The following is a 16,422-nucleotide window of genomic DNA, read 5'->3' on the forward strand; positions in this document are numbered from 1 at the left end:
GAGTTTCATCAAGTCCCTGCAGCTTCCAATACGGTTGCACACTTGTGTCTGCTGACCTGATACTTATACGTGAACCTTTTCTCGCACACGTCGCAGCGGAACGGTTTCTCTCCAGTGTGTGTTCTCATGTGTATCATGACATAATTTTTACAAGTAAATCTTTTAGGGCAAAGCGGGCAAGTGAACTGCTCCTCCTCCGTATGTGATCTTATGTGTGTGGTCAAATACTGCTTTCTGGAGAAACCCTTATTGCAAACGGAACAAGTGAAAGGTTTCTCATCGGTGTGCATTCTCATGTGCAACATCATTTCGTACTTCTTCTTGAATCGTTTAGCACAGACGGAACATGAAAAGGGATTCTGCCCTGTGTGTATCATCATGTGTCTATTCATGTGATCTGATGTCGAGAATCTTTTAGCGCAAACTGGGCAAACAAAGGGTTTCTCTCCAGTGTGCGTTCTTACGTGTCGATTCAGACTTCCTCTTTCCTTAAATGATTTCCCACATTCCAGGCAGTCAAAGTTTTTTTTGTCAGTGTGATGTCTCATGTGACTTTTAGAGTCCTTATTACCATCTAAAGGTTCTTTGTCCTCGTCACTCAGTTCCGTCTCAGAAGATTCTGACGTGTCATCTCCAACACCTTCTGTTGTCATGCAATGATTTGGAGGTTCGGCGCCTGTGTTCTCCTCACTTTGACTGTGATGAAGATGAAGGGAGTGACCCTCGTCGTCTTTGTCGTCCTGACTCCGCATAAAGACGGCAGCAGACGTCAACATAGTGACATTGGCCTCCTCCAGTATTTGAAGCTGCTTCCATGGCTCCTCCTCTTCCTCTTTAACGCAGGAGGGCGGTGGCTCATCCTGCCACACGTTCGAGCTCCACTCCTGCTGCTCGAAGGAAATCTTTGCTTCTCTCTTCACTGACTCCTGCTGGTTCTCTGCAAGTCAACAAAAAACACTAATGGTGTTATTTAAAGCCACGTCTACACGAACACAGATACTTAATAAACGCATAGTTATCTCTGCGTTTAGGCCTCTTGTCCACACGCAGACGCATACTTTTGTTTTTAAGAACGCAGACTTTTGCAAACACTGGCCAGAACTCTGTGCGAACACGGCACAAACGGAGACTCGTGATTGTCACGTTTAGAACGCATAATGATGCGCGAAGGGATCACCCCAGGATGCAGTGGGACCCGACAGGCAGGATTGCAGGTAAGAGCTGATTTTAATATACAAAAGAGAAAAGAACACTGGTGCAAACGGAAAAAGTGCGTGCCTATGCACGGGGAGCTAATGCTACATTTAGCATGGAGTTCAAAGAGTTCAAGATGCGTGTGCCGAATGCACGGAAGCCAAGACTTAGCAAAAATACAAAGACTTACAGAAACCAAAACGTGCGTGTTGGATATCGCAAGTGACGAACCAAGGACGAACTGAGGTAGATTGCAGGCTTAAATACTAAAGTAACAAATGCCATCAGGTGTGCGTCAAAAGGCATGGCAGGTGGAACAAATGAAGAACCATTCACGGTGGCAGAGGGGTTAGTGCGTCTGCCTTACAATACGAAGGTCCTGCAGTCCTGGGTTCAAATCCAGGCTCGGGATCTTTCTGTGTGGAGTTTGCATGTTCTCCCCGTGAATGCGTGGGTTCCCTCCGGGTACTCCGGCTTCCTCCCACTTCCAAAGACATGCACCTGGGGATAGGTTGATTGGCAACACTAAATTGGCCCTTGTGTGTGAATGTGAGCGTGAATGTTGTCTGTCTATCTGTGTTGGCCCTGCGATAAGATGGCGACTTGTCCAGGGTGTACCCCGCCTTCCGCCCGATTGTAGCTGAGATGGGCGCCAGCGCCCCCCGCGACCCCAAAAGGGAATAAGCGGTAGAAAATGGATGGATGGATGGGTAACAAAAACAGGAAGTGCACATACAAACTTAGCACCGGAAGAGTCCAAACAATCAAAGAACCAAAAAGGACTCAAAAAACAGACAAAAGATGTGATCCGGGAAGCGGATCGCAACAGTGATGACGTCGCAGTTATGCGCTGTCTTTTCCAAGCTCAACAACACTTCCTTGCTGGCCTTAAACTAAGGCTGGGCGATATGGACTTTTATTAATATCTCGATATTTTTAAGCCATGTCGCGATACACTATATATATCTCGATATTTTGCCCTAGCCTTGAATTAACATTTGATGCATATAATCACAGCAGTATGATGATTCTATGTGTCTACATTAAAACATTCTTGTTCATACTGCATTAATATATGCTCATTTTAAACTTTCATGCGATTAACTCAATTTACCAAAACCGTATTTATTGAACAGTTATTAGCGGCACAAACATTCATGTCATTTCAAAACAGAAAGTGCAAGATTGTCAGAGACATTTTAAAACAAGCCGTTAGTGCACTTTTGTGCATGATGTCATTAAGATGACACATCAAACACTAAATTAAAGTGCACTTTTTGTACAGAACGCCATTACAATAGTTTGAAACAAATAAAGTGCACTTTTGTGCATGATGTCACACAAAATATTGCAATAAATGTAAAATGAAAATGAGCTGCATAATAGTAAATCGAATAGTGTATGTCCTTCACTATGTGGTAGGTTCCTGCGGGCATTATCCCCTTCTGTTGGTGACTAATTTTTTCATATGGTGTTAATCTGGAAATGGTTGCTTCGGCATTTTGTGGGTATGGCAGCGAACGGAGATGTTGACACGCGGAGCACTTTTCATTCTCTAACGGGTGCCTTTTGAAATTGTGCTAGAAATTAGCAGTAGGTGTTACTTTTTGTAACAACGCAGAGTAAAACAACTTGCACTGAGCCTAGTCTATAAAATCCGCTAAACCTCCTTGATACCGAAGTACATGTCAAATTACTTCCTTAACGTAAATGACCGCCATAACCACAACACCAGGGGGAGCTCCACAAACCACGTTAAACCCAGATTTCGATCTAACAAAGGTCTTAACTCATTCTCTTTCTATGCCACATCAATGTGGAATGCACTCCCAACAGGTATAAAAGTAAGTGCATCTCTATATTCCTTCAAAACCGCTCTAAAACAACACCTCCAGGCAACTTCAACACTTTACTAATACCCTCCTCCATTCACATCCCATCTCCCCGGATTATAAACAACTCAAATGTACTTCTAATGTATATACTTGTTCTTATGCTATGTGAACTCACTATGTTCTCTGCTGGCTGTACATATCCTACTAAATAAGACCTACACTGTTTCAATGTCCACATTTCTCTGTTGATGCAATTGTTGATGACTGAAGTTCTGATATCAACCAAAGCTCCTCATCCCACCCCCCGAATTGTAAATAATGTAAATAATTCAAAGTACATACTATGATGATTAACTTGTGTGATGACTGTATTATGTTGATAGTATATATTTGTACCATGAATTGATTAACGTGGACCCCGACTTAAACAAGTTGAAAAACTTATTCGGGTGTTACCATTTAGTGGTCAATTGTACGGAATATGTACTGTACTGTGCAATCTACTAATAAAAGTATCAATCAATCAATCAATTTTGCCGCATACTTGTTCGACATTTTCCCGCTTGAAGCCAAACCACAGCCAGACGATGGACCCCGTGCTGTTTTTCTTAGGAATGAATTCTTCCTTCAGTTGTTACATGATTCGCACCTTCTCTCTCTCGTAATACCACTTGCACCACTCCGCTAGCATCACAGCTAATGTTATCCATGCTGCTACCTGTCTGTTCAGCGAGGGCGTATGACGCGACAGTATGGGAGGTATGTAAGAAGGTGCGCTTGTTTTAAGTCTCTGTGAGAAGGGGAGACAAGAGTGAGAAGAGCTTGTAGTGCAGGGGTGCCCACACTTTTTCTGCAGGCGAGCTACTTTTCAATTGACCAACTAGAGGGGATCTACCTCATTTATATATATCATTTATATTTATTTATTTATGAAAGAGACATTTTTGTAAACAAGCTAAATGTGTTTAATGATAATACAAGCATGTGTAACACATATAGATGTCTTTCTTTCACGAAGACAAGAATATAAGTTGGTGTATTACCTGATTCTGATGACTTGCATTGATTGGAATCAGACAGTAATGATGATAACGCCCACATTTTCAAATGGAGGAGAAAAAAAGTTGTCCTTTCTGTACAATACCACATGAAAGTGGTTGGTTTTTGGCATCTGATTCATCCAGCTTCCATACACTTTACAAGAAAAACATTGGCGGCAAATTCCGTAGCTTGCTTGATTGACATTCACGGCACCCGAAGGTCTTGTGAGATGACGCTGGCTGCTGCCAGTTCATTATTATGAAAAAATGACGGAGAGGAAGGCGAGAAACACTTTTTATTTCAACAGACTTTCGCGCCGTCCCTTCCGTCAAAACTCTAAAGGCCGACTGCACATTTCCTATCTTCACAATAAAAGCCCTGCTTCATGCTGCCTGCGCTAACAAAATAAGAGTCTCGGAAAGCTGGCGTGCACAAGTGATGTGCACGCCAGCTTTCTGAGGGATCGCTTGTGCACGCCAGTTTTCCGAGACTCTGTATTTAGTTAGCGCAGGCAGCATGAAGCAGGGCTTTTATTGTGAAGATAGGAAATGTGCAGTCGGCCTTTAGAGTTTTGACGGAAGGTACGGCGCGAGAGTCTGTTGAAATAAAAAGTGTTTCTCGCCTTCCTCTCGGTCATATTTTCATAATAATGATCTTGCAGCAGCCAGCGTCATCTCACAAGACCCTCCGGTACCGTGAATGTCATTTAAGTGACGTCTTGGTGAAGATTGATGATCACTAATTTTTGGTCTATTTTTTTTAAAAGCCTGGCTGGAGATCGACTGACACACCCCCGCGGTCGACTGGTAGCTCGCGATCGACGTAATGGGCACCCCTGCTGTAGTGTAATGCCCGCAGCTATAAGCAACTGCGTGAAAGCGTCTACTCGAATATCACGATATAGTCATTTTCTATATCGCACAGAGACAAACCTGCGATATATCGAGTATATTCGATATATCGCCCAGCCCTACTTTGAACAAACTATAAGAAAAATTACTGTAACATGGTGCTCTTTTCACTCAACATTAATAAAACAAAAAACAAAATGGGCTTTGAGACACTCCCGCCGGCGCAAATGACACACAGCGGTTTTGGATATAATCGCTGTGTAACCTCCACCTGATGGAACAACTTTGACATTATCTTACGTTTTTAATCCTAGTTTAACAACAAATCATGAAGTTAACTTACGTGTCTCGCTTCCATTTTTGTAGATGAATTCGGTTGTGACGAAGCAACTAAAAAAAAACATAATGTAGTGTCTTCCTTGTAGTGTGCATTGATGTTTAAGACAATACACACTTCATTGCACATGTACCATGTCACTATATCTTGTTTGATAATTGCACAAGAGTTTTGCAGCAGCACACGCATGTCTATGTGCTTTATATAGGCACTTAAAAATGTAAAATAGTAGGGCTGGACAATATGGCCTTTTATTAATATCTCGATATTTTTGGGCCATGTCAAGGAACACGATATATATCTCAATATTTTGCCTTGGCCTTAAATGAACACTTGATGTATATAATCACAGCAGTATGATGATTCTATGTGTCTACATTAAAACATTCTTCTTCATACTGCATTAATATATGCTCATTTTAAACTTTCATGTAATTAACTCAATTTACCAAAACCGTATTTATTGAACAGTTATTAGCGGCACAAACATTCATGTCATTTCAAAACAGAAAGTGCAAGATTGTCGGAGACATTTTAAAACAAGCCGTTAGTGCACTTTTGTGCATGATGTCATTAAGATGACACATCAAACACTAAATTAAAGTGCACTTTTTGTACAGAACGCCATTACAATAGTTTGAAACAAATAAAGTGCACTTTTGTGCATGATGTCACACAGAATGTTGCAATAAATGTAAAATAAAAATGAGCTGCATAAGACTCCGGCTTATTAGTGATTCCTAAAGCCCAAAAAGAGTCTGCGGGCTATAGAGCGTTTTCCGTTCGGGCTCCAGTACTCTGGAATGCCCTCCCGGTAACAGTTCGAGATGCTACCTCAGTAGAAGCATTTAAGTCTCACCTTAAAACGCATCTGTATACTCTAGCCTTTAAATAGACCTCCTTTTTAGACCAGTTGATCTGCCGCTTCTTTTCTTTCTCCTATATCCCCCCCTCCCTTGTGGAGGGGGTCCGGTCCGATGACCATGGATGAAGTACTGGCTGTCCAGAGTCGAGACCATGGATGGACCGCTCGTCGGGACCCAGGATGGACTGCTCGCCTGTATCGGTTGGGGACATCTCTACGCTGCTGATCCGCCTCCGCTTGAGATGGTCTCCTGTGGACGGGACTCTCGCTGCTGTCTTGGATCCGCTTGAACTGAACTCTCGCGGCTGTGTTGGAGCCACTATGGATTGAACTTTCACAGTATCATGTTAGACCCGCTCGACATCCATTGCTTTCGGTCCCCTAGAGGGGGGGGGGGGGGGGGGGGGGGGTTGCCCACATCTGAGGTCCTCTCCAAGGTTTCTCATAGTCAGCATTGTCACTGGCGTCCCACTGGATGTGAATTCTCCCTGCCCACTGGGTGTGAGTTTTCCTTGCCCTTTTGGGGGTTCTTCCGAGGATGTTGTGGTCGTAATGATTTGTGCAGTCCTTTGAGACATTTGTGATTTGGGGCTATATAAATAAACATTGATTGATTGATGGTTTTAAACTTTCATGCAGAGAGTGAAATCACAACTAAGTCAATTAAATACATTTCATTCTCTCACGGGTGACTTTTTAAATGAAAAACAAATTAATAGTGTTGCTACCTTTTTGTAGTAACACTTCTGCTCCATACTTTGCATTGATTGATTGATTGATACTTTTATCAGCAGATTGCACAGTACAGTGCATATTCCGTACAATTGACCACTAAATGGTAACACCCGAATAAGTTTTTCAACTTGTTTAAGTCGGGGTCCACGTTAATCAATTCCATCCATCCATCCATCTTCTTCCGCTTATCCGAGGTCGGGTCGCGGGGCAACAGCCTAAGCAGGGAAACCCAGACTTCCCTCTCCCCAGCCACTTCGTCTAGCTCTTCCCGGGGGATCCCGAGGCGTTCCCAGGCCAGCCGGGAGACATAGTCTTCCCAACGTGTCCTGGGTCTTCCCCGTGGCCTCCTACCGGTTGGACATGCCCTAAACACCTCCCTAGGGAGGCGTTCGGGTGGCATCCTGACCAGATGCCCGAACCACCTCATCTGGCTCCTCTCGATGTGAAGGAGCAGCGGCTTTACTTTGAGTTCCTCCCGGATGGCAGAGCTTCTCACCCTATCTCTAAGGGAGAGACCTGGAAACTCATTTCGGCCGCTTGTACCCGTGATCTTATCCTTTCGGTCATGACCCAAAGCTCATGACCATAGGTGAGGATGGGAACGTAGATCGACCGGTAAATTGAGAGCTTTGCCTTCCGGCTCAGCTCCTTCTTCACCACAACGGATCGGTACAACGTCCGCATTACTGAAGACGCCGCACCGATCCGCCTGTCGATCTCACGATCCACTCTTCCCTCACTCGTGAACAAGACTCCTAGGTACTTGAACTCCTCCACTTGGGGCAGGATCTCCTCCCCAGCCCGGAGATGGCACTCCACCCTTTTCCGGGCGAGAACCATGGACTCGGACTTGGAGGTGCTGATCCTCATTCCGGTCGCTTCACACTCGGCTGCGAACCGATCCAGCGAGAGCTGAAGATCCCGGTCAGTACAGTATATATTCCGTACAATTGACCACTAAATGGTAACACCCGAATAAGTTTTTCCACGTTAATCAATTCATGGAGCAAATATATACAATCAGCATAATACAGTCATCACACAGGTTAATCATCATAGTCAATACATTGAACATCACATTGCTGTTGTCTGCTGAATATCTTCCCACTTGAAGCTAAACCACCGCCAGATGATAGACCCCCTGCTCTTTATGTTGGGCATTTATTGTTCTTCCTCCATTTGGGATAAGTTTCGCACCATCTCTCTCTCTCTGATCGGCGATAGCTATGCCGCTAGACTCGCGAGAGTATGTGACGTTTTCCGTATCTGTCGGAAAGGGAGACGAGGAGTGAGAGAGAAACGCCTGTTTTGTAAAGCCTGCGGCTAAAAGCAACTCGACCTGCCTCAGCTAACGTTAGCTCTCGGCGAGAGCGTGTGACGCTACATGCGCGACAGTATGTGACGCATGTAAGAAGGCGGGCTTATTTTACTCTGTGAGTAGGACAGACGAGAAGGAGTGAGACACGCCAGTAATGTAATGCACGCAGCCTACAGCAACGGTGTGAGAACATATAATCGAATATTACCATATAGTCATTTTCTATATCGCACAGAGACAAACCTGCGATATATCGTATATATCGATATATCGCCCAGCCCTAGTCGCTAATAAAAAAGCCGATGATGTGCGCGTGACGTCACTGGTTGTAGAGCTCCTCACATCCTCACATCGTTTACAATCATGGCCCTAAGCAGCTAGAGCGATTCGGAACGAGAAAGCGACAATTTCTCCGTTAATTTGAGCGAAGATGAAAGATTCGTAGATGAGGATAGTGAGAGTGAAGAACTGGAGGAAAAAAAAAATAAATAAATAAAAAAAGACGAGGGCAGTGGGATCGATTCAATCAATCAATCAATCAATCAATGTTTACTTATATAGCCCTAAATCACTAGTGTCTCAAAGGGCTGCACAAACCACTACGACATCCTCGGTAGGCCCACATAAGGGCAAGGAAAACTCACACCCAGTGGGACGTCGGTGACAATGATGACTATGAGAACCTTGGAGAGGAGGAAAGCAATGGATGTCGAGCGGGTCTAACATGTTACTGTGAAAGTTCAATCCATAATGGATCCAACACAGTCGCGAGAGTCCAGTCCAAAGCGGATCCAACACAGCAGCTAGAGTCCCGTTCACAGCGGAGCCAGCAGGAAACCATCCCAAGCGGAGGCGGATCAGCAGCGCAGAGATGTCCCCAGCCGATACACAGGCAAGCAGTACATGGCCACCGGATCGGACCGGACTCCCTCCACAAAGGAGAGTGGGACATAGAAGAAAAAGAAAAGAAACGGCAGATCAACTGGTCTAAAAAGGGAGTCTATTTAAAGGCTAGAGTATACAAATGAGTTTTAAGGTGAGACTTAAATGCTTCTACTGATGTGGCATCTCGAACTGTTACCGGGAGGGCATTCCAGAGTACTGGAGCCCGAACAGAAAACGCTCTATAGCCCGCAGACTTTTTTGGGGCTTTGGGAATCACTAATAAGCCGGAGTCCTTTGAAGGCAGATTTCTTGCCGGGACATATGGTTCAATACAATCTGCAAGATAGGATGGAGCTAGACCGTGTAGTATTTTATACGTAAGTAGTAAAACCTTAAAGTCACATCTTAAGTGCACAGGAAGCCAGTGCAGGTGAGCCAGTACAGGCGTAATGTGATCAAACTTTCTTGTTCTTGTCAAAAGTCTAGCAGCCGCATTTTGTACCAACTGTAATCTTTTAATGCTAGACATGGGGAGACCCGAAAATAATACGTTACAGTAATCGAGGCGAGACGTATCAAACGCATGGATAATGATCTCGGCGTCTTTAGAGGACAAAATGGAGCGAATTTTAGCGATATTGCGGAGATGAAAGAAGGCCGTTTTAGTAACGCTTTTAATGTGTGACTCAAAGGAGAGAGTTGGGTCGAAGATAATACCCAGATTTTTTACCGTGTCGCCTTGTTGAATTGTTTGGTTGTCAAATGATTCAGATGTTATTAAACACATTCACTAGGATATTTATGGAAAATTCCTTTTCTGCCTATTGTGTTACTAGTGTTTTAGTGAGATTATATAGTCATACCTGAAAGTCGGAGGGGTGTGGTGACCGCCAGTGTCTCTGATGGAAGCCATGGAGGAGCCAAGAAAGTCGCAGCTGCCTCTTTGACAGCTGCAGGAGGAACAACACAAGCTCTGCTCATGTTTACTGTAAGAGACGACTTTTTACCACAATTTTTTCACTGTGAAACCTGCCGGCTGACATGTGGTAGAGAAACATGTTCGCTTGACCGCTCTGTTCCGTATTAAAGCGTCACAACAAGCAAAGAAACACCGGCTGTGTTTGTGTTGCTACAGCCGGCTGCAATACACCGCTTTCCACCAACATCTTTCTCATTTGTAGTCTCCGTTATTAATTGAACAAATTGGAAAAGATTCAGCAACACGGAGGTCCAAAATACTGTGTAATTATGCAATTAAATCGGACGACTTTTAGCCGTGGAATTAAATGTCCGCTACAACCAATAACGTCACAAGCACGCGTCATCATTCCGCGACGTATTCAACAGGATACCTTGCGGGAAATTTAAAATTGTCATTTAGTAAACTAAAAAGGCCGTATTGGCATGTGTTGCCATGTTAATATTTCATCATTGATATATAAACTGTCAGACTGCGTGGTCGGTAGTAGTGGGTTACAGTAGGCCTTTAATGCCTTTTGTTGATTTATTGGTTTAAGCATTAGATACCTTTTTACCTGCACGCTGCCTCCTGCTGTCGTCTGCATATTGAAATGTGATTTTTTTTTTTTTTTTTTCCTGAGGGAAATCTCCTGAAGGAATCAATAAAGCACTATCTATCTCTCTATATAAACAAACCATGTTCCCGACATCCATCCATCCATTTTCTACCGCTTATTCCCTTTGGGTTCGCGGGGGGCGCTGGAGCGTATCTCAGCTACAATCGGGCGGAAGGCGGTGTACACCCTGTCAGGCTTGCCTCTGACAGTTTGACTATGTCCTAGTTTTTTTCCTCTGCATTTGTCCTTGTTTCCTCTGTGTGGAGTGTTTCCTGTCAGCGCTCTTATTTTGTTGATTTCCTGTTTTTCTCCCTGAGTGCTGTGTTCCCCCTCAGCTGCGGCTGATTGGCACCTGGCCACACCTGGTGTCAATCAGTCCGCTCCTATTTAGACCCATCTTCCCATCCAGTCACTGCTGGATTATTCATTGTATTGCATGTCGCACTTGTCATTGCTACCTGTCGTGTCGTATCTTGTCGTGTCAATGCAGCGTTGCGGTAAGCTATGTTTGATAGCTGTTTTTAGCTTACTGTCTTTTGTTCCCTGCTTCCAATTTGTTTTCCAAGCACAAGTACGACTTCTGTTTTCCACGCTAAAGTTCCTTTTTGTTTTCTAGCTCCCCTGCTAGCTCTCTCAGTTTGTTATCCGCCCACGGGCGTGCTTTTTGTTTGTACCATTTGTTTGGTTTTGTTCTAGTATTTTATATTAAAACCATGTTTCCTTATTCAATGCCTGCCTCCGTCTCTGCATTTTGGGGTTCGTCACCAACTGATACTGTCTTTTGTTCCCTGCTTCCTTCTGTTTTCCATGCTAAAGTTCCTTTTTGTTTTCTAGCTCCCCTGCTAGCTCTCTCAGTTTGTTATCCGCCCACGTGCGTGCTTTTTGTTTGTACCCTTTGTTTGGTTTTGTTCTAGTATTTTATATTAAAACCATGTTTCCTTATTCAATGCCTGCCTCCGTCTCTGCATCTTGGGGTTCGTCACCAACTAATACTGTCTTTTGTTCCCTGCTTCCTTCTGTTTTCCATGCTAAAGTTCCTTTTTGTTTTCTAGCTCCCATGCTAGCTCTCTTAGTTTGTTATCCGCCCACGTGCGTGCTTTTTGTTTGTACCCTTTGTTTGGTTTTGTTCTAGTATTTTATATTAAAACCATGTTTCCTTATTCAATGCCTGCCTCCGTCTCTGCATCTTGGGGTTCGTCACCAACTAATACTGTCTTTTGTTCCCTGCTTCCAATTTGTTTTATAAGCACAAGTACGACTTCTGTTTTCCATGCTAAAGTTCCTTTTTGTTTTCTAGCTCCCATGCTAGCTCTCTTAGTTTGTTATCCGCCCACGTGCGTGCTTTTTGTTTGTACCCTTTGTTTGGTTTTGTTCTAGTATTTTATATTAAAACCATGTTTCCTTATTCAATGCCTGACTCCATCTCTGCATCTTGGGGTTCGTCACCAACTAATACTGTCTTTTGTTCCCTGCTTCCTTCTGTTTTCCATGCTAAAGTTCCTTTTTGTTTTCTAGCTCCCATGCTAGCTCTCTTAGTTTGTTATCCGCCCACGTGCGTGCTTTTTGTTTGTACTCTTTGTTTGGTTTTGTTCTAGTATTTTATATTAAAACCATGTTTCCTTATACAATGCCTACCTCCGTCTCTGCATCTTGGGGTTCGTCACCATCTAACTGTGACACACCCTGGACAAATCGCAACCTCATCGCAGATGTTCCCGACATCTACAAAGCAATTAACTACCTGCTGCCAGCTACTGATATGGAAGTGTACTACACAGTTACTGTACAGAGCTCTTGACAACACAGACAATAATTACTGGTTTGAAAAAAATATTTTTTAACCCAATTAGGTGAAATTACATAATTTTCCACGGCACACCAAACAATATCTCACGGGACACTAGCGTGCCGCGGCACAGTGGTTGGAAAACACAGATGTAAACAAACCTGGACTATCTATCTATCTATCTAAACAAACGATCTTCCCAATATCCATCCATCCATCCATCCATCCATCCATTTCTACCACTTATTCCCTTTGGGTTCGCTGGTGGCGCTGGAACATATCTCAGCTACAATCGGGCGGAAGGCGGTGTACACCCTGTCAGGCTTGCCTCTGACGGTTTGACTATGTTCCAGTTTTTTCCTCTGCATTTGTCTTTGTTTCCTTTGTGTGTAGTGTTCCCTGTCAGCGCTCTTATTTTGTTGATTTCCTGTCTTTCTCTCTGAGTGCAGTGTTCCCCCTCAGCTGCGGCTGATTGGCACCTGGCCACACCTGGTGTCAATCAGTCCGCTCCTATTTAGACACATCTTCCCATCCAGTCACTGCTGGATTATTTATTGTATTGCATGTCGCACTTGTCATTGCTACCTGTCGTGTCGTATCTTGTCGTGTCAATGCAGCGTTGCGGTAAGCTATGTTTGATAGCTGTTTTTAGCTTACTGTCTTTTGTTCCCTGCTTCCAGTTTGTTTTCTAAGCACAAGTACGACTTCTGTTTTCCACGCTAAAGTTCCTTTTTGTTTTCTAGCTCCCCTGCTAGCTCTCTTAGTTTGTTATGCGCCCGCGTGCGTGCTTTTTGTTTTTACCATTTGTTTGGTTTTGTTCTAGTATTTTATATTAAAACCATGTTTCCTTATTCAATGCCCGCCTCCGTCTCTGCATTTTGGGGTTCGTCACCAACTAATACTGTCTTTTGTTCCCTGCTTCCTTCTGTTTTCCATGCTAAAGTTCCTTTTTGTTTTCTAGCTCCCATGCTAACTCTCTCAGTTTGTTATCCGCCCACGTGCGTGCTTTTTGTTTGTACCCTTTGTTTGGTTTTGTTCTAGTATTTTATATTAAAACCATGTTTCCTTATTCAATGCCTGCCTCCGTCTCTGCATCTTGGGGTTCTTCACCAACTAATACTGTCTTTTGCTCCCTGCTTCCAATTTGTTTTCTAAGCACAAGTACGACTTCTGTTTTCCATGCTGGAGTTCCTTTTTGTTTTCTAGCTCCCACGCTAGCTCTCTCAGTTTGTTATCCGCCCACGTGCGTGCTTTTTGTTTGTACCCTTTGTTTGGTTTTGTTCTAGTATTTTATATTAAAACCATGTTTCCTTATTCAATGCCTGCCTCCGTCTCTGCATTTTGGGGTTCGTCACCAACTAATACTGTCTTTTGTTCCCTGCTTCTTTCTGTTTTCCATGCTAAAGTTCCTTTTTGTTTTCTAGCTCCCATGCTAGCTCTCTTAGTTTGTTATCCGCCCACGTGCGTGCTTTTTGTTTGTACTCTTTGTTTGGTTTTGTTCTAGTATTTTATATTAAAACCATGTTTCCTTATACAATGCCTACCTCCGTCTCTGCATCTTGGGGTTCGTCACCATCTAACTGTGACACACCCTGGACAAATCGCAACCTCATCGCAGATGTTCCCGACACCTACAAAGCAATTAACTACCTGCTGCCACCTACTGATATGGAAGTGTACTACACAGTTACTGTACAGAGCTCTTGACAACACAGACAATAATTACTGGTTTGAAAAAAATATTTTTTAACCCAATTAGGTGAAATTACATAATTTCCCATGGCACACCAAACAATATCTCACGGGACACTAGTGTGCCGTGGCACAGTGGTTGGAAAACACCGATGTAAACAAACCTGGACTATCTATCTATCTATCTAAACAAACCATCTTCCCGACATCCATCCATCCATTTCTACCGCTTATTCCCTTTGGGTTCGCTGGTGGCGCTGGAACATATCTCAGCTACAATCGGGCGGAAGGCGGTGTACACCCTGTCAGGCTTGCCTCTGACAGTTTGACTATGTTCCAGTTTTTTCCTCTGCATTTGTCTTTGTTTCCTTTGTGTGTAGTGTTCCCTGTCAGCGCTCTTATTTTGTTGATTTCCTGTTTTTCTCCCTGAGTGCTGTGTTCCCCCTCAGCTGCGGCTGATTGGCACCTGGCAACACCTGGACTGTCAATCAGTCCGCTCCTATTTAGACCTGTCTTCCCATCCAGTCACTGCTGGATTATTGTAATGCATGTCGCACTTGTCATTGCTACCTGTCGTGTCGTGTCAATGCAGCGTTGCGGTAAGCTATGTTTGATAGCCGTTTTTAGCTTACTGTCTTTTGTTACCTGCTTCCAATTTGTTTTCTAAGCACAAGTACGACTTCTGTTTTCCATGCTAAAGTTCCTTTTTGTTTTCTAGCTCCCCTGCTAGCTCTCTCAGTTTGTTATCCGCCCACGTGTGTGCTTTTTTTTTGTACCCTTTGTTTGGTTTTGTTCTAGTATTTTATATTAAAACCATGTTTCCTTATTCAATGCCCGCCTCCGTCTCTGCATCTTGGGGTTCGTCACCAACTAATACTGTCTTTTGCTCCCTGCTTCCAATTTGTTTTCTAAGCACAAGTACGACTTCTGTTTTCCATGCTAAAGTTCCTTTTTGTTTTCTAGCTCCCATGCTAGCTCTCTCAGTTTGTTATCCGCCCACGTGCGTGCTTTTTGTTTGTACCCTTTGTTTGGTTTTGTTCTAGTATTTTATATTAAAACCATGTTTCCTTATTCAATGCCTGCCTCCGTCTCTGCATCTTGGGGTTCGTCACCAACTAACTGTGACACACCCTGGACAAATCGCAACCTCATCGCAGGTGTTCCCGACACCTACAAAGCAATTAACTACCTGCTGCCACCTACTGATATGGAAGTGTACTACAGTTACTGTACAGCGCTCTTGACAACACGGACAATAATTACTGGTTTGAAAAAAATATTTTTTACCCCAATTAGGTGAAATTACATAATTTCCCGCGGCACATCGAATAATATCTCACGGGACACTAGCGTGCCGCGGCACAGTGGTTGGAAAACACGGATGTAAACAAACCTGGACTTTGTAACCTGGCTTGATCCAGCAGTTGGCGTTGTCTCTCGTTCTCTTTCTTACTTCGAGAAAGTTCCTCCTCGTACTCCGCTACGGTTCTTTCAAACAGTCCAAATATTTCTTCCACGACTGCCTTCAGTCGCTGCTCCATCAACATTCTCAGCATTCGGACTTGAACCATTTTTTTTCCACACTGGCTCTTTTCGCCTAGCAAACAAGGGGAACGAAAAGGCACAGTTAAACAACTCTCGCCGTGTTTACGTCGACGCCAACAAGCTTCGATGTTTCTTTACACAGCGTCACGCCTACGTGGTGAAACGCAACAATAAAAGAAAAAGCAGCAATAAAAGGAATGACTTACAACCGCGTTGGCGTGACAATCACACCGTTTGCTTCCGCATGTTCTTCTTCGCCGGTTGGATTTTAGTGGATGACGGATATGACGTAACAGTCAGACGTGGTTGGGAGAGTCCTAATCGTGAAAGGGAATTATGGGTGGTGTCAGGGACCCGTTTTCATTTTTTTATTAAAAGAAAAATGATACAATTAATAAATGTTTCAAATTGAGACTCACTGACTTTGGCTCAGAACATACATCTTTAATGACCAACATACACCCCCCCTCCACATTTCTATTTCATATTAAGCATACTTGCAAACTCTCCCAATTTTCTACCTCAGTAGAAGCATTTAAGTCTCACCTTAAAACTCATCTGTATACTCTAGCCTTTAAATAGACCTCCTTTTTAGACCAGTTGATCTGCCGCTTCTTTTCTTTCTCCTATGTCCCCCCCCCCCCTCCCTTGTGGAGGGGGTCCGGTCCAATGACCATGGATGAAGTACTGGCTGTCCAGAGTCGAGACCCAGGATGGACCGCTCGCCTGTATCGGTTGGGGACATCTCTACGCTGCTGATC

At 43.8% G+C, this 16,422-nt stretch overlaps 1 protein-coding gene across 2 annotated transcripts in view; it reads right to left on the reverse strand.

Annotated features, from left to right (window-relative positions):
* The window catches only part of LOC133543930 (zinc finger protein 771-like), a 36,343-nt gene extending 20,405 nt beyond the window's left edge, over positions 1–15,938 (reverse strand). The window contains exons 1-4 of one of the 2 annotated variants that reach the window (XM_061888853.1): positions 15,868–15,938; positions 15,510–15,713; positions 9,925–10,011; positions 572–937 (exon numbers count right to left, since the gene is read on the reverse strand). In XM_061888853.1, coding sequence (XP_061744837.1) covers positions 572–937; positions 9,925–10,011; positions 15,510–15,687 — 631 coding nt within the window. In that variant the 5' untranslated portion in view covers positions 15,688–15,713; positions 15,868–15,938. The remainder of the gene's footprint in view (positions 1–571; positions 938–9,924; positions 10,012–15,509; positions 15,714–15,867) is intronic. The other variant, XM_061888854.1, reaches the window with a different exon arrangement.
* Between the last annotated feature and the right edge of the window lie 484 nt (positions 15,939–16,422).

This window comes from Nerophis ophidion, linkage group LG26 (genome assembly GCF_033978795.1).
Source record: "Nerophis ophidion isolate RoL-2023_Sa linkage group LG26, RoL_Noph_v1.0, whole genome shotgun sequence".
NCBI classification, from domain to species: Eukaryota; Metazoa; Chordata; class Actinopteri; order Syngnathiformes; family Syngnathidae; genus Nerophis; species Nerophis ophidion.